This window comes from Panthera onca, chromosome A3, assembly GCF_046562875.1.
Source record: "Panthera onca isolate mPanOnc1 chromosome A3, mPanOnc1 haplotype 2, whole genome shotgun sequence".
NCBI classification, from domain to species: domain Eukaryota; kingdom Metazoa; phylum Chordata; class Mammalia; order Carnivora; family Felidae; genus Panthera; species Panthera onca.
Window position 1 is genome coordinate 134,376,155 of NC_138341.1, and position 18,273 is coordinate 134,394,427.

General features: G+C 56.9%; 1 protein-coding gene and 1 long non-coding RNA gene across 5 annotated transcripts in view; one reads left to right on the plus strand and one right to left on the minus strand.

The window, feature by feature from the left end:
- BMP7 (bone morphogenetic protein 7) overlaps positions 1 to 3,836 on the minus strand; it is a 164,422-nt gene extending 160,586 nt beyond the window's left edge. Inside the window, exon 1 of one of the 3 annotated variants that reach the window (XM_060620984.3) lies at positions 2,904 to 3,835. In XM_060620984.3, coding sequence (XP_060476967.1) covers positions 2,904 to 3,321 — 418 coding nt within the window. In that variant the 5' untranslated portion in view covers positions 3,322 to 3,835. Of the gene's footprint in view, positions 1 to 2,903 lie in introns of all 3 variants that reach the window. The other 2 variants (XM_078443925.2, XM_060620983.3) reach the window with 2 other exon arrangements.
- Positions 3,837 to 5,210: 1,374 nt separating this feature from the next.
- Positions 5,211 to 11,235, plus strand: LOC132670451 (uncharacterized). 2 transcript variants are annotated; one of them, XR_009606698.3, is made up of 4 exons: positions 5,211 to 6,371; positions 6,547 to 6,631; positions 9,840 to 9,963; positions 10,501 to 11,235. It is a non-coding gene; the product is annotated as an uncharacterized LOC132670451 (long non-coding RNA). The 2 variants fall into 2 exon arrangements; XR_009606693.3 differs by having other exon boundaries at positions 5,211 to 6,631.
- Positions 11,236 to 18,273: the final 7,038 nt, after the last annotated feature.

An 18,273-nucleotide genomic window follows, 5' to 3' on the forward strand; every position in this document is an offset into this window, starting at 1 on the left:
GGTCTTTGTCATAAGGTGGGGTCTGAAGTCCTCAATCTCAGCACCTGGTTTTGCTGTACATTCTCTCCCAGCTCCTTCTCTAGTCTAGACCCCACTCAGCCTGGCAAAAAGCTAGAATTCCGAGGAGAACAACCTAGACGAACAAAACCGGGTTTGGCTGCAGACACAAGAGTAATGCACTGGGTCTGCAAAAGCCTTCAGAATCCAGGCAGAGGTCTCCCCGGCATGCAGGGCAGCAGCCGTGTGGAGTGGAGGGAGGAGAGGGTGGTGGAGATCGCCAGCTTCTCCACCCACAGCCCCCCAACATCACCCCAGGTCCCCCGCATGATACCCACTAATGGTCTGATAGGGACAAATGACATTTTCTTCTGCTTGGATAAAGTGAGACTAAACGCACCTTTAAAAAACTTGGTATGTTACAGATCAATTACGCTTTGCAACCCCAGGAAAAACCATGTGCTCCCTCTGCAAACTTAGCTTCCAGATTAGTCTCCTACAGACTCCCCTCCACCCCCCGCTGCCACCCCCAAGCCCCTCCCATGGAGAAATTCTGGAGCCTGGACAGAATGGAAGGGACGGGCGGTTTACTCCTGTGCTGTTGCTCAGCAGAAATTAAAGGCCAACCTTAAAGCATCTACAGGAGGAGTCTTGCCAAACTGCAGCCCAGGTCTTCACCCAACTAATTACCTCGAGTTTTAGGGACGGCGAGAGAAAGAAAACAAGGTCAGCGCACTCTGTTAAAAGGCACTCTGCCATCTAATTTGGAGTGATGTTCCAGAAAGCAAGACCTGAGAAAGTCAGGACTGTCCCACAAAGCCCAAAGCCAGCCCGACTGATTAAGAGGCTCAGACAAGCCGGTCTTTGTCCTTTCAAGATGAAAGAAATGGGGCTAACGGGTTGAAAGGTGTGTGTTCAGCCAGAGGAGGTGAACCACCCAGCTGTGGCCTTCCCAAACAAGTCCCAGCTCGCTCCCACCACCAAGGGAGAGCAAACAGCCCTGCCCCAAGGTTCCCAGAGGCGCTCAGTCAGCAGCCTAGTCCTTCTCTGGGGTGGGGGGAGCCCTGACCACCGAGGCTCATCCATATAAACAGGGTGCTTTTCTGCACTGGGTTTGCAAAGCCTTCCACAGAAGCCAGGGTTTACATACCCCTTTCTAATGACCCCAGCCTAGCTCTGAGGGCCACCCCTGGGACCTGCTGCGTTCACTGAGAGTCACGGGGACCCAAGAGAGCATTAGATACCATAAATCCCTCACCAGAGAAAGGGCCTTGGCTAACCCCCAGCTTCAGGATGGTTACAGAGCCCCGCTTTTATAAATATATTTGGAATTTTTCTTTAGGTTCTGGTGTAGGTCATAAATACACATTGTAAAAAAAAAAAAAAAGGCACACAGACAAAAGTGCAGACAATGAAAACTCAGACCCCAGCTCCCACTCCCTAAGCCCCAGCTCCAGTGCTCCCCCCCCCCCCCCCCCCCCCGTAAAATGTATTTCACGTTCATGGTATCTTCTTCCAGGGGGAACGGATGATATACAAGCACATACTAACCTCACTGATCTGCACCTTGCTTTTTCCACCTCATACATCTTGGAGATTGTTCTAAATCAGGACATATGGAGCTGCCTCCTTCTAACAGGCTGCTTAGTATAATTTAAACTTTCTTGAAGTTATTTTGGCATCTAAACCTCCCACCCTTTTCTAGCTGAGAGTCGCTGCACTATTTGATTTCTCGCTATTATTAGGACAGACAATGGCGACCCGGGAACTCAGGGAACCTTATCCGGTGCTGGAAGCACGAGGGTTGATCCCCGCTCCCCCACGCCCCCTTCCCTGCCCCGCGCCCCCAGCGGGGGGCTTCGGTATCATCTCCCTGTTGACACGGCGCCCGTGGGCGTGAGTTTGTTGTCCTGGCTCCGTTCGCGTTTTCGCAGCAAGTTACACACGTAGAATGAAATCGGCTCAGGAAACGGCGCTATCGGGGCGTGTTATCTCGGGAAGCCAAATATTTGATCATCAGTCCTACAGCGCGCTGCCGGGGGTTAGTTTGAGCAAGTCGGGCGACCGTGCGCGCTCTGATGGAGGAGCCCCCGCGCCCCCGCCGCAGCGCCAGCCTCCCGTCCCCCGGGCCATCGCGGCTCCAGGCGAGAGCTAGGTCCCCCGGACCGCCCCCGGCAGCGTCTGCTCGGAGATCCCGCGCCACTCAATCGCCAAAACCCGCGGTTTGCGCGCCACACGTGATAAACGCCGAAAATGGATTCTGCCCGCCCGGGACCTATCATTAAATATTTAAAATAGAAAGCTCGCGATGGCACCGTTTCTTCCCGGGAGGCAAGGGGGCGCCCGGCCGCCAGGAGGGCGCCCGGAGACACTGGCGGCGCGCCGCACGCCAAGGCGGGCGCACCGCGAGGGGACAGGTAGGGCTTCACGGGGCGGGGAAGGGGGTGCGACGCCGGCGATGCCAGGTCCAGGCAGGGCTGAGAGGGGCCCCGAAAAGGCGGGAAGGCAGCTTCGCCCAACAGGGCCCTTTAAATCCAGGTAGCAGGGGCCGCGCGGGCCCGGCACGGCTCACATGACCCAGCCCCGCGCTTTGAACTGAGCCGCGGCGGGCCCGGCGCCTCCCGCCCCCCAGAGGTGCGGCCGGCCGACTTCACCCGGAGGGGGCTTCAAACCAACCCCTTCCTCCGCCAAACTCCCACGGGCCGAAGGAGCCCGGCTCGCCCTACCTGGGGCGCGCGCTGCTTGGGGTCCCTGCTCGGACCCTGCGCCAGGCACTGCGGTTTTGCAAACCGCCCGGAGTGTAAAGATGGGCGGGCTGCGTGCAAAAAGGGACCCCCCCCCCCCCTCCCCGTCCCAAAGTGCCTCCTGACCTAGAGGCTCACCCCCTCCCTCCTGCCCGCACTCACCGAGGTTGACGAAGCTCATGACCATGTCGGCGTCGGTGAGGAAGCGGCTATCTTGCAGGCTGGCCAGAGGGGGGCCCTGGGTACTGAAGACGGCCTTGTAGGGGTAGGAGAAGCCCTGGCCGTCGGGCCCGCCGCCCTCCTCCACCGCCATGGCGTTGTACAGGTCCAGCATGAACATGGGCGCCGAGTTGTGCTTGCCCTGGAGGTGGGGGCGCGGGCGATGGGGCAAGCCCAAGATAGAGAGGATCTCGCGCTGCATCTCCCGCCGCTCCTGGCTGCGGAGGCGCCGGTGGATGAAGCTCGAGTGCACCTCGTTGTCCAGGCTGAAGTCGGCCAGGGCGGAGCGCAGCAGGAACAGGGGCGCCCAGAGCGCCACGAAGCTGTGGGGCGCCGCGGCGCGCAGCGAGCGCACGTGCATCGCGCCGGCTCTACGCGCGACCCGGGCTCCGGGCACCCGGCACCGGGGCCCGCGCCGCCCCAGGTGGCGGAGGGGGGCAGGCGGCCGTCCACGCCGCTCGGTCACTTGCTGCAGACGGGTCCCGCTGCGCCCGCGCCGGACATGGCCCCTCCCCGGCCGGCTGCGCTCTGCTGCCCGGACCCCCGCCCCCTGCTCGGCGCCGGCCCCGGGGTCCCTCGCCCCGCACTCGCCCGGGCTCACCGCGGGGCTCGGAAACCGGCTGGAGCGAGCGAGCGAGCGAGCGAGCGAGGAGGCGGGCGCGGGTGGGAGGAGCAGCCGGCAAACCTAGGAGCCGGCAGAGCGAGCGCCGGGGAGGCAGCGAGGCGGCGGGCGAGCGAGCGCTCCTTCCTCCCGCTCCGCTCGCGCTCTCGCCCTCGGGCGGCGGCGACCCACTCTCTTCCGAACTGCGGCGCGGAGAGCGGGGGCCCCGAGTCGCTCTCCCAGCGGTGCGCGCCCTTGATCGCACGAGAGGCCGCCTCGGGAGCTCCAGACTGGTACGCGCTGGGGCCTGGGAGGAGGAGGAGGAGGACGGGCTTCCAAGGGCCCCTCCCGCGCCCGCGGCCTCCCACCTGCCCTCGGCCCCGCCCTCCCCCCAGCTGCGCCCAATGGGTTCATTCATTCCATCTAGTGCGCTCTACAAATATTTACCGAGTGCCCACGGGGTGCCCAGCGCCGGGCCGGACGCCGCGGGGATGCGGAGGGAGGAATCCGAGCCGGCCCTGCCCTCTGGGGACGCGGAGTCCGGCCAGGGAGGAGGCCTGAGCGGGACCGGTGGGGTTCTTCTCGGGCTGACGGGGAAGAAGCGGGGGAGGGCGGGGGGGAGGGTGCGGAGGCCGCGCAGCAATCCGAGAAGGCTTCCCGGAGGAGGTGACCCCGAGTCCCTCCCTCCCCTCTGCTCCACCAGCCCCCCTCCCCCCATTTACTCCGGCCACGCTGACCCCTGTGCGCCTCCCAGCGCTTAGCGCCAGCCTTCGCTCTTGCCACCCCCTCCGCCCGGAATTCTCTCCCTTCCCACCCTCTGTGCCTAGCTCCGATAGCCAACCCTCCACCTCCGGGTGCCACTCGGGTGCCACTTCCTCCCGGACCAGGAGAGGTAAGGTCACTTCTTGTGTTTTCTTGAACTCCCCCCTCACCGCCTGGATTCCTGTTTTGAGTTATTCGTGCTGCCTTTATTGTCCCGTGCCCCCCCCCCCCCGCCCCGCGTCACACACCGGAAACGGAGTCCCCCACCCCGGAGACCCAGGCCTGGCTTCTCTGAGCCTCCTCTGTACCCGCTGCGCCTTGGACCCGGGTCCTGGTAGCCACTGTGGCCGCACAATCATTATCTGCTGAAGGACTGAAATTATGAGCTGCAGAACTCGCCCCGCCTACTCCCCTCTGGGCCCCCGCCCCGCCCCCCCCCCCCCCCCCCCGTTTACTTCCTAGCACTCCAGAGCCTGGGACTGAATACCCTGGCCCCTGCCCCACCCCATGTCCGCCCTTCCCCATCAGCCCCTGGCTTGGCATTGTCTGAGGATCCACCTTGCACCCAGTTCCCCTCTGTGGCTCTGTGCCTGAGACCTCCTTTCTTCCCTCCTGGCCTTCCCTCACCCCGCAAACATCCTGAGCTCCTCGGGGCCCAGCGCTATTGGGCAGGGACACGGACGCCTTGGATGATGCTTGGAGAACTTAAGTGAATTACTGCCCTTCAGAACCTTGATGTCTTCATCCGTAAAAACGGGAGCAAAATACTCCCCCGGAGTGCGAGTGAGGCCGTGGGTACAAGTTCAACCTTGCCTCCGTCCCCTCCTAGGACTGCCCCGAAGAGGCAAATCCAGAAGCTAGGAGTTCCCAGATGGTGGGTTAGAGTTTGGGAGGAAGGTATTGAGTTTGGGAGACAAGAGCCCCGGCTGGTGGGGGGTGGGGGGACAGTCTGGCTAAGCCTCGCCTGGGGACAGGAGAAAGCTCCAGGGTTGGTCAAGATAAACCTGGCCTTCTAGAGTTTTCCGGAGCAGAGATGGTTCTGCCATGCGGTCCTTTGGGGGCTTTTCGACAAGATCGCAGCCGGAGAAGAGAGGCCGGAGGCCAGGCAAGGAGAAGAGATCTACAAGGCTTACAGGTCAGAGCCATTCATGTTTCTTAGGCCCCTGGCTTCCAGGTGGAACAAGTCCTGAGGCCCCTCTGCCCACCTGTCAGTCAAGGCCCTTTGAAAGCCCCCTCCACCTGCCCTTTATCCATTAACTCCTTCCTTCAACAAAGGTTTGTGAAGCACTTCCTCCGTGTCAGGCAGGGTGGGCTTCCTGGGCGGGCAACCGTGGGGACGCCCAGGCCCCAAAGCTCAAAAGGGCCTCACGCTTGGCTTAATGTTCTGCTGCTTCTGTGTTGCAATTCTTCCTAATCTATGAACAAAGGGCCCCTGTTTTCATTTTGCACTGGGCCCTGCAAATTACGCGCCCGTCCCAGTGCCAAGCACAGTGCTGGGCTGGAGGGCACCGCAGAGAGCGAGCCCGCACGGCGGCCTCCATCGCAAAGCTGGCTTTCAGCCCAGAGGAGACGAAGCGGGAACCTTCAACGGGATTAGAGGTCCGGAGGGGTGGCAGTGCTGTCCCTTGATTCTCTCGGAGAAGGATGTGGTGCACTCGGCCGGGGCCAGGCAGCACAGGGAACACAGGAGGGTCAGGGAGCAGAGACCCGAACGGGCATCGTGGTGGGTAGGAAGCAAACACGGGGGCCTGCGGAGGCAGTCAGAGGAGTGCTGGCGGGCCTCCCGAGTCCACGGGTGAGGGGCACGCCCTAGATCCTCTCGTGATAAGCCACGGGGCTAAGTCAACAGGATGAGGCAGTGGGAAGGAGATCTCCTGGACCAGATGCCGTTGACCTGCGTCCTGGAAGGAGGAGGGAGAGCCAGCTTCGCCAGGGAAAGGCATCCTAGGCAGAGCGACCAGCAGGTGCACAGGCTGTGCAGAATAAGGAACAGACGCGGGGCTTTGTTGCCCCTGAGCTCACTTCCGTCACCAGCTGAGATGAAGGAGGTTACTTTCTTCCTCTGCTGCAGCCCTGTCTGCTTTTTAATCCACTCTTAAGTTTTTCAGGGGGATTTTGACCAGGGAGGGAGGCAGGGGGTGGGGGCGGCCGGTGCTGGTGCTACCGATTTACATATGAAAACAACTGATTGGTCAGCATCTGCCCTGCTCCCCTCAACCCCAGGAAGGCCCTGAAGCCAGGATTATGGTTCACCCCTCTGCACATCCCACCGGGAGCCCAGTGGAGCCTGGCCCACAGCAGGTGCTCAGTAAGTGCCCATTGGATGAATAGCAAAATGAGCAGAGCCAATACCTGAAAAGCACAGTTCACTGAGGGCTGACCATGCAGGCGCCAGGGCGAGGTGTCTCCCAGACCCCTCACCCCGAGACCCTTCCGTCTTTTCTCATGCAAGGCGAAGAGAAAACACGCTCTCCATATCCAAGATCTGGGCAAAGATAAGGTTCCCTCCGAATTCCCACAACCCGATTCGGCTTTATCTTTCCTGCCATCCACGCTGGGGGAGGGGGTGTGTTCTTTATTTTCCCTGCTTCCTCCCCCACAGGAGTCCCCAGCACTGCACCCAGCCCTCAGCGAATGCTTGCTGGATGAATGAATGAATGGATGAATGAATGCCAACACACAGTCGAGAAATATCTGGCCGGGAATGTATGGGATGCTGGTTTGAGAGCTGAAGACACCATCAGAACCTTGGAGATTGTTTAGAGAAAGGTGGGGAGAGGGGAGCTAGCAGCCTGGCCCTGGGAGCCTGTCTGTCTGGTTTCACACCCCAGCCCTGCCACTTGCCCTTCTGTCTCAGAGATTTAAGCGCTCTGTGCCTCAGTTTCCCTGTCTGTATAATGGGAGGCTACTAGCGCCCATTTCCTAGGGTCACTTTTCTCCTGCGGTTCCCAGGAGGATGTGGAAGCTAATGCAATTCACGTAAAGTGCTTTGCAAGGTGACTGGGGCACAGAGAAAGCATTTGATAAGTGTCTGTTACGATCTGGATGAAAAGGAAAATATGTTAACAGGAAAGCCTTCTAAGTTAAAAATAACAACAGGGGCGCCTGGGTGGCTCAGTCGGTTAAGCGTCCGGCTTCAGCTCAGGTCGTGATCTCACAGTCTGTGAGTTCGAGCCCCGCGTGGGGCTCTGTGCTGACAGCTCAGAGCCTGGAGCCTGCTTCCCATTCTGTGTCTCCCTCTTTCTCTGCTCTTCCCCTGCTCATGCTCTGTCTCTCTCTGTCTCAAAAATAAATAAAAACATTTTAAAAATTAAAAAAAAAAAACACAATCCTGGGGCGCCTGGGTGGCTCAGTCGGTTAAGAGACCGACTTCGGCTCGGGTCATGATCTCGTGGTTCATGGGTTTGAGCCCCTCATCACACTCTGCTGACGCTCAGAGCCTGGAGCCTGCTTTGGATTCTGGGTCTCCCTCTCTCTCTGCCCCTCCCCTGCTCACGCTCTGTCTCTCTCTCTCTCTCTCTCTCTCTCTCTCTCAAACATAAACATTAAAAAAATTCAACAACAACAACACAATTCTTCGTGAGGGTCTGGTTTTGGCCAAGCAGAGAAAAGTCCATTTCTCGCCATTATGAGAGATCGAGAGGCGGGGTGAGGGGTGAGAGCAGAGCAGCATCACAGTAGTAGAGAAGAAAGGGCAAGGCTTGCATTCTGACCCCCCTCGTTGTCCCCCGGCGCCCCTCCTGTGCCATCCAGGGCCCAGGAACTTCCCGGGGGCCTATCTGGTTTCCCAGCAGCCGGTGCCCCAGCCCCCACCCCGGTTGTGGTTCCCTGAGCCGGGCACCCAGCGCAGGACTCCCCGGCCGGCCGTAACCGGATCCGCCCTCTCTGCTCCACACCTGGGGCCTGCTTCGCCTGGCTGAAAGACAGCCTGGAAACGTGAGGGGTATCGCTGTGTCTGGCCAGCCCAGCCGAGAGTCCACACCCGGCTCTCAGCGCTGGGGCAAGTTTTCATTTCATACATCATCGCTCACATCTTGCCGGAGCGATTTTGACCAAGTCAGCATGTGTCTCGAAGGCAATAAAAAAAAGTCATCCGGCTGACGCTCAGGTTCAGCGGGAGGTAGGGACCTCGTCTTCCCCAGCAGAACCCTTGTACCACCTGTCCCGGCAGAAGTTCAGCGGGCCTGGGGGCTCCCCGGGGGCACCCTCCCCCCGGCCTGGCCAGTCTAGCGAGCTGTTCCCTCTGTCTCCCCACCTGGCCATGGCCTGATGACCTGGACGGACGTCAGACGCCCGCCGGGAATAGGGGGCCGAGAGCCTCCTCGTGCACAGGTTTTCACATCCTTGTGTGCAGATCCTTGCGTGCGTGCGTGTGTGTGTCCACTTGCCCCAGAGAAGAAATTATTTTAGCACTCCTGTAATGAAATGTGGCTTTCATTGCAGACCTTTCATTGTGCTGGAGATAGAGACTCAAGCTCACTTTCCCTGGGGCTTTGCACAAATTTTTCAACAGAGGAGTAAGACACGAAACAGCTCCTATCGGTCTTCAGTGCATGTGGCAGTAGCCACAGTTGCAGATGGAAAACACACACACACACACGCACACACACACACACTCGCTCCAAGGAAAGCTGATGCTCCCAGATAGATTTATTTATCAGGGTCTCCCAAAGAGCCAGGAGAAAGCTTCGGTTTTGTTTCTTACTGGCACGACTGTTGTTTTCTGCCTCAGTTGAAGGAACCGGTTTTGAGCATTTACTATTCTCGGTTGAGCGGCAGAAGAAGCCCTTTCCTGCTTCCCAGACGTGAGCGGCTGGCAAGCTCGAAGCGGGGCACCTGCTACACCGTTCGCTGCCTAAGCCCACGTCCCCCTCCCCCAGGCGCGGGTCTGTTCTTCTCGGACCACAGAGAAGCAGACCGGGATTCTGAGAGTGTCACGCTACTCATTCGGGAGGAGACCATCATCCAAAGCCACATCTGTCTGCACAGCCCGGGCTTTGAAGCACCTGGTGGTTTAATGGCCTGGGAGCAGATCATTTCTCCCCCTCGCTTGATCCAAAAGCAAACCTTCTCCATCCTGACTGTGCTGTCGAATTTCCCAAATCCGCCCCCCCCCCAGCTGTCAAAATGCGCATACCCACACCCCTGGTCCCCGTGGGCCCTGTGATTCTGCACCTTTACTCGGTTCCCAGGGGGTGCTGATGTCGCCGGGTGTGCGGACTCTATGTTTCCGAAGTTAGAAATCACTTTCCTCCTCTTCCACTAAAGGAGACCACACACGAGACAAACACAACAGAAGGAAGGGACCCGGGGCCCAGATCTAACAGGGAGGGCTGGGGAGAGGGCGAGCTGGAAGCCACATTCCTGTGGGGGCGTGGGGGGGGGGGTGCCATCCAGGAATTGTATTCTGACGTTCCCACAGAATGCTAACTTTCAAGAGAAGCGGAAACCCTGCTTTTATGTGACGGCTCTCAGTGTGTATGGGCAGCTAATTCAATTTGTTTTTCAACTGTTAGACCAAAGAAAACCCATCTACCAGCCAGATGCTGGACTCCAGTTTGCCACCGTCCCTGTATAGGTCTCTGCTGGGTTTGGAGGGCGTATGCAGCCTCCCCACTCCCCACACCAAAGGACCCCAAGGTCTGTGCGTTTCAAAGCAGCGCCCCCCCCCCCCACCCCCGCCAGCTCAGAAAATTCCCCCACAAACATCAAAATCCAGAATTCTCTCTCCAGGACCCTAAGCCTTCACTGCCATTGCCTCCAAGGGTCTCCCTCCTCCCCTCTGCGTCTGAGTCCTCCCTTGTGTTCAGGGAATCTCCCATCTTGGGAAGCAGCCTCCCCCCCCCAGATGAGAGATGCCCTGGACCAGCCTGCTTTGCAACCAGAGCATGTGACCAGGTCCCAGCCAGTCAGATGCTGCTAGCCTGGGCCTGGGCCATTCTGCAGAACCATCTGGGGCCATGTTCCCAATTCCAGAGACCCCCAACCTGGTTCTCTGGCCTTCCTGGAACTTCTGTGAGCCCCACAAGATCCTCCGGTGAACTCCTTTCCTGTACCAGTCAGCCCCAGATGGTTTCTGTTGCCTACAGCTACAAGCCTGCAGGGTACAGCATCAGGGAGCTGGAAGGGGCCACGGGAACCACGTCCGTCCAAAGTTTACAGGCCTCTTTTTTTCAGCAGCTGGAACTTTTGATCAAGGACGCTTTTCACATATGCTCGACACAGAAAACAGAAACAGAGCTTCTCCGGTTAAACAGAGCGAGAAGGGCGGCTGTAATTGCTGCGATTAACAAAGAAGGATGTAGAATGCCCAGTTAAATGTGAATTTCGGACAAATAATGAACGATTTTTTTTTAATTTTTTATTTATTTTTGGGAGAGAAAGAGTGCGCGCGAGCGAGTGGGGGAGGGGCGGAGGGAGAGGGAGACACAGAATCCTGAAGCAGGCTCCGGGCTCTGAGCTGTCGGCACCGAGCCCGACGCGGGGCTCGAACCCACGAACCGCGAGACCGTGACCTGAGCCGGAGTCGGATGCCACCCAGGCGCCCCAATAATGAATGGCCTTCAGTCTAAGTACGTCCCATGCTTTATTTGAGACGTACTGAGACTAAACGTTTATTTCTTCGTTTATTGAAAAAGATCGTTTGATCGTTTAAGCCACCGTATAGTGAGTTTCAGTCGGTTGCAACCCAAATCCTGCAAATGTGTGTATCATGTCCTTCATCTTGAAGAGAGAGAAATCGAGACCCACAGAAAAAGTGTGGGGCCCAAAGTCTCCCAGTGAGTCAGGACAGAGCTGGCATTCAAATCTGGGGTTCTGGCTCCCAGGGTCCTGGGAACCCTTCACCGTCCCATATTGTACATGTCTCCGTGTCTGTTTCTTCTTCCTTCTCTGGCCTCCCTCGCTGTGTTCCTGCCCAGCATTTGTTATATATATAAAAAAAAAAATACTCTTCCTTCTGCTTTAATGTTACCTTTATTGCCTCCCTCTTAATCAACCCTCACTCCAAATAGGTTAGTCCTGACTCACGTAAAAACATAGTTCGGGAAGATGAACAGATATGAGCTCAGGTTACCTATGATGCAAAGAATAATGAGGGTCAGTACTGACGACACAAACTCTGTGCCGGGCGCATCGCGGATTATCTTGAATCTTCCAACAGCCCGAAATTAGATGTTCTGTCTCCCGTTTCGCAGATGAAGATATCAAAGGCCCAGAAGTCAAAGAGCTTGGCCAGGACAAAGGGCAGTGCCGGCATTTAAAACCTGGGCCAACTGCTTCTGACTGCCTTCTGTCTTCCACCCACACCTCTCCATAAAGCCAGCCGCAACTTTTATTTCCGTGGCTCACACGATGACTGACCACTGAGTAGGGCCGCCAGATTTAGGACACAAAAAGGCAGGACACCCAGGCACGTTTGAATTTCCTATCAACGATCATGACTAATTTTTAAATGTAAGTATGTCCCAAAGTGTGTGGGACACGCTTATACATGCTTACTGCCACCTGAAATATCATAGAATTACACGTTTATTGCTTTCTTGTCTCTCCGCCACGAGGACGAGGGCATGGGCTTCGGTCTGACTTGTGCACCACCATAAATCGAGCCCAGAAGGCGTCCTGCCTGTGGTGCATGACCGACAAATGCCCACTGAGAGAATGAACGAACTCCCTGACACCTCGGTTTCTGTCTGGAACGCCACCTGTCTCCGAATCAGGAGCCGGGATTGTTCCTGCCAGCTGTCACTAGCTAGCATTGTCCCTGCTAGGTGCTCCTGAGAGGCTCACCATAGCACCCCGTGTTCCTAGGGGGGATGGGGTGACACAATGGCCTTGACAGTTGGGTGTAGACTACAACGACCATGGGTTCGGGTGTTCAGGTGACAAGGGAGAGGCTCTCTGCCAAGGTGACGTCTGAGAAGCCAGGCACGTGACAAACAGGGAAAGGGTGTCCCCGAAGGAGGCGACGCCAAGTGCAAAGACCCAGGGGCGAATCCCAAGAGCACCTGGACCACTTGACCCCAGAAACTCCTTCTAACTCCAGCTTTTCCCGGGGCCCGATGGATCCCGGTGCCCAGACCCCCGGACCCCGGCGTCTGTATGACCCCATCACCCTCTTGGGCTGGCCCGAGTGGGTGCTTCATCCTTACAGCCAAAAGAAGTCAGCCCATGCCCCCAGCCCGGGCCCCTGTCCCGGAGCAGAGTCCAGACACGGGTACAGGCATGTGTGTGTCCACTTCTGGTAGGAAGCCCAGGATCGTCTTTAGCCAGACCCATCCCCGGCCGCCTTTGAAGAGTGTGCTCCCAGGAAGCTATCTGCGGTTGCATAACCAGGAAGCACGACGTTCCCAGACATCAAAGAGGTTGCAAAGATTGCGGTCACCTCAGACCCAGCTCTCCTCCTGCAGCTGCTGTTTGGATACCAAGTCCGAGGAGGATTTTTCTTCGGGGCTCCCATGAATGGTAGACAGGGTCAGCGCTTGGAGCCACCACCCCCACCCCCACCTCCCGGCTGTAATGTGTCCCATGTCCTCCCATGTCTCTGGCACCACGGCCCTGATTTTGTTTTTATGGGGTAATATTCTTTGATTCCCAAATGCCTTGTGGGAACTTGCTGGAGGTTGGGGGTGGGAGCCAGAGAAATAAAAGGATGATCTACAGGGGCTCAAAAGCTTCGTTATAACCAGAACATTTAATTTCATTTGGTTGTTTCATTTCCATTTTCGAAGGGGGAAAAAAAAATCAATTGAGTTTGGCCACGCTGAGTCCCTCTTAGAGGTTAGTTCGAGGCATCTGTGACTTCTGAAATCCTTGTTGGCATTCGGCGATAAACAGACTGAGAAGATAAAGCCATCCTGTGTTTAAAAAGGGGGGGGGGGGTCTGTCTCTGAGGCAGAATTTTTAAAGATAAAACAATGGAATGTGACTCACAGAGGTCATCTTGTGAAAATGGCCCCACGTGGAGACAGATCTCCTCACTCAGGAGCAGAACCCTAAAACATACAGGAAGCTGGGAGGTGGGGGGCGAGGTCATTCTCTACACCTGGCTTCCGAGCAGCCACCTCGCAGCTCCGTTTCCCAGAGGAGTTTGATGTCGCGACTGTCACCTCCCCGCCTCTGCTGCCTCACTGCCGGGAACACCTTCTCTTTTCTCTCCGTCCATCAAACGTATGAACGTGGTACATGGAAAAGGCACTTCCCGGTCAGGTCAGCTTAAGAAACGACGAGCCGGAGAAAGACAAACAGGTTTCTTCATTTCAGAGCTTCTTGGCCTTTAATTAAAGTACAGCGTTTCCCTGAGCTGTTATATTAAGTCAGGAGGGCATTGAGTGCCGATGACACGAGCCCAAATCAGAGGGGTGCCGCTCAGCACTGTCCAGGCAGTGCCGGCTCCCAGGGCGCACGGGGCAACCTCTTCTTTGCAGCTCTGTTCTCTCCAGCCCTCCAGCTCTGTCTTTTGACTTGGCATCTGTCTTCGTGTTGGCTTCCTTGTTTCCTACCACAGACTGGCATCCTCTGCATGGGGCGGGGGGCGGGAGGGGATTCAGCCACCGATTGCTCTAGATGGACAGTGCTAGCTGGTGACCATGGTGGAGACAGAGAGATTCTTGCTTCCCAAAAAAAAAAAAGGACATCCGGGTCTTGGGCCAAGGAAAGGAGCACCTGAGTTTCCTGGCCTGGGTCACCTGCCCACCCCCAAGTCAGGAACTGGTTCAACCCAACAAGAGACCTGTGCCCTGGGGCAGAACCGGGACGCCGGTGTATAATCCAGTCTAGGGCTGAGCATCAGGGGAGGCAATGGTGTAAGTTCTGGTCCAAGTAGGAAAAACCGGAGAGCCAGCGGCATAGACGCCCAAGGGCGGGAGAAGACCGATGTCCCAGCTCAGGCAGAGACGGCCAGTTGGCCCTCCGTCTACATTGTCGCAGTACTCAGACCCTCCGTGGATCGGATGCCCACCCACATCGATGAGGGCCGTCTTCTCGACTCGGTCTACCAATTCGAAGGCTAACCTCTTCCAGAAACACTCTTACAGACACACCCAGAAATAATGGTCTACCAGCCATCTGGGCCTCCCTTAGCCCAGTCAAGGTGATACTTAAAATTAACCTTCCCGGGGGGGGGGGGGGGGTAAGAAGGCTCCACCCCAACTGTCTACAGGCACATGGTGGGTGAGTTTCAGTACCGCCACCCAGGGCCATGAAGATGATTCAGAGGTCATCTCTGTCTTCGGGAGACGGAGAGCCACAATCATGACCTTGTGAACGCGGCCGTGGCAGGAGCACACGTAGGCTCTCTCCTCCTACTCCCCCGACAGCTTCCCAACTGTTCCCGGAACTGAGGGGGGAAAAGAGGCACTGATGTTGCCTTCAGGCCAGAACGTATCACCTCCAACCCTACCCATCACTCAGGATGCCCCAGAGGGTCAGAGACCTCCCTTCTGACTTTACCAAGAGGAGACTCTACTTTGCTTCTTAAGAATTCACTTTGCGCCCAGCACTGGACCCGGTATTTGAACTCGTAGGATCGCATCTGGCTGTGTGCGTCGGAAACGTGAGAGGAGATGTGCGTTCCGCCCACGGGAAGCGTATGGGGAGGACGTCCTCCCCCCTGGTCACCCCACGCTGCTGCCCTCAGCCCATGGCCTACAGCCTCACGGTTGCATGGGCTGCCCAGCTCCGGGCATCTCATCAGCCAGCGCGGGGTCACAGAGGCACGCTTAGCTGCCCCAGAGGCCAACCGGTGAGGATTTCTGGCCGGTTCTGGTAGGAGGTGAGGGAGGATGGACGTGGGGTCAGCGACCACGGCAACACCGGTCTCGACGTGCCACCAGCCTGACTGGTTCCGGTCTCCCGACGTCCTCGTGACGTGGCGACTGTTTGCCTGCGGTCGAGGGACTAGATCGCGGGGCGGCAAACTATGGCCCGCGCACCACATCCAGTCGCCTATTTTGCTTAATCAGGTTTTGCTAACGCAGCGACGGCCACCTGCCTACCTCTTATCTCAGCCCGCTTTCGTGTTTAACGACAGATTTGAGTAGCTGTGACAGACTGTACATTCTGCAGAGTCAGAAATATTTACGATCCGACTCCTTACAGAAAACGGAAAACGTTTACTGACCCCCTGCCCGAAACCCTGCTCACTCAAAGCGCGGTTGGGGGACCGGGACCTGCCGCCAACCACGCGAGCCTGCACCTTTCTGCGGCCCCATTTTCTCGTCTGTAAAATGGGCAGAGTCGCCACGCTCCTTTTTTCTCCCTCTCATTGCCTGGAAGACTCAGAGAGACGGCCCATGAAGCGCCTGGTGTAGGATGATTACTTGAAAAATGGTGGCGAGTCTCCGGCATCGGTCCTCGCGGCAGCCTCGTAATTCCTACTCAGGAATTCCTCGGGGGTCAAAGGAAGACGGGTCCCTGCGCACCCCTGGCTGCTGGGCACTGGGGGGAAAACAGCGATGACACCGATCCGGTACCGAATTCTCTTTGCGGCTTTTATCCGATGTCACGCAGAAGGGTTTTGGTCCAACTGTGGCCCTGCGGCTTTCTGGCTAGTTCCTGGGTGTTTGCGCATCAAGGGTCCGCCTCAGACCTTAGCGGTCACCTTTTGCCCCAAGTTGAGTCCCAAAACGGTAAGACTGGTCCCTGTGACTCCTTTGGTTTCCGTCTGCTCTCGAGCCTGCATGAGAAAGGTGCCGAGCTGCGTTAAACCCCCGCACAGCGAGAGAAGGCCCACAACCGGGCGGGCTCACCCTTCTGGAAGCGTGGAGCAGGAATCCACGGGTCGGATGAGATGAGCTTCTGAACCGAGTCGTCCTTAGAAATTCCATGCTTGCCTGTACATAAAATCTTAAATTAAAATCAAAACCAGAATTCAATTAAATGAAAATGAGAATGAAAAACGGATGAAAAAGAGAACCAAAGCATTTAAAATCGCCTCTTTGAGGTGGTGCGTCCCAAACAACAGATGGCACCGAACTTACCTGATGTCCCAGAGAACTGGCCCCGCGAGTTCCCATCCCGCACGACCCGCCGAAAGCTCCACTTTGGGGCAATTCTCCCTGTTTCCGGAAGGCTCTGGAGGTTTACCACAAATGCCCCTGCCTGTTTGGAGCTTCTCAGCGGCAGAAAATTGCTCACCACCAAGATTTCAAGACGGGCATTTAAAATCAACCCAAAGACACTCCTCGTTCGCATGCTTGTGCTTCCGTATACTTTTTCACGGTCCAATTCCACACTGTTCCTCGCACACAGGATCAGCATCCAAACCAAGAATTCCTTTCAGAATTCTGTGTGCCTTACTAGGGTCACCTTGAGCTTGTGCAGGGCTGGGGGAAGAGCTCCAGTTACCGGGGGCTTTCGAAGGCTTTTAATAGGAAACATTTGTGCCAAATAAAAAGGCTTCTCCTTGTGTTTTGCTTTAGTTGTAAATTATCTCCTCCAAGGATCCATCCAGAAATCTCTGCGGAGGGTGAACCCGGCAGCGTGGCTGGATCCCGGTTTGTTGCTCGGTGCAGATACATTTTCAGCTGCCGCATCCAAACTGCAACCCGGGGGACAATGAGAACAGAACTTCTTTTGTTCCGATTAAACTGTTTTTAATGGTCCCTTCTAGTCTGGGCCTTAGTGGACGTCTCAACAAGGCCACTCATTGAGACGTCCTTGAAAGAGGCGAGTGGAACAGACTGCAGGGGGACCCTCGGGAGGGGGCTGGCGGCCCTTTGCTCAGCCTTGGTGGTCCTGCCGCAGAGGAGAACTGGGCTGTTTTATTTGTTGTCTAAGATGGAAAAGGGGAGAGGGTGTCAACAGCAGGACTGTCCCAGAAATTTCCATGACTGGTGTTTGCAACGTGTTCGGGCTCGCGTGCGTGCACACACACAGGGACATCAGAAGTCATCCTGGAGGGACAGGGGTTCCCCAAAGCTGAAACCCCAGAAGCTGGTGCAGTCTAGCCGCTGAATGGAACGGCGTGTGTTCCTCTGGCCCGAGAACTCAGACTGCATTAAGGGAGCCACATTTCTGACCACTTGGCTTTTCATCCGGAGGCCTGGGGAGTCCCTTTGGTTCAGGCACAATCCAGCATGCGGAAGGGAAGAAACCCACCAGCCGCTGCCAGGGCACAGAGTGTCCTGCTCAACACCGCTGGTGAAACCCGAGGTCCGCAGTGTCCGTCCCCCGAGGGTCTCCCTGGAGGCATCCGAAGGGTATTGTCTATGTAACAACGCGGACCAAAGAGATAAGGAAATGAAAGGGAACGACGTATCCCTTGGAGAAAGCTTCCCCACTTCTTTTTATAAATGTACTCTTTCCTTTTCTTTTTGTTTTGGAGAGGGGGTGTGTGCGTGAGCAGGGGAGAGGGGCAGAGGGAGGGAGGGAGAGGGAGAGAGAGAGAGAGAGGGAGGGAGAGAGAGAATCCCAAGCAGGCTCCACACTCAGCACAGAGCCCAACGTGGGGCTCGATCCCATGACCCCGGGATCATGACCTGAGCCAAACTCAAGAGTAGGAATCTCAACCAACTGAGGAACCCAGATGCCAAGTTTCTCTGCTTTTAACTGTACACGCGCAAGTGAGATTGTAAGTGTGCTCGTTTGCTCTTTACTTTTCTAAAGAATACGCTTTGGCTCCCCGCTTTAGTGAGGTGTAGATCAGTGGTTCTCAGCCAGGGACAGTTCTGCGCCCCCCAGGGGGACATGTGGCAATGTCTGGGGACATTTACAGTTTTCACAACTTGGGGACGGTGTTAGTGGCATCCGGTGGGTGGGGGCCAGGCATGTTAATCAATATCCTACAATACCCAGCATGGTTTCCCACAACAGAGGTGGGTCCAGACCGAATGTCCATGATGCCAAAGCTGAGAGACCCGGGGCCAGAAGAAAGTGACCCAGACCCCAATCAAGCCCGCACCCCCGTCAAGGTTGGAAGGATCCGGATCCTCGTTTAGTTGAAGGCTAGGA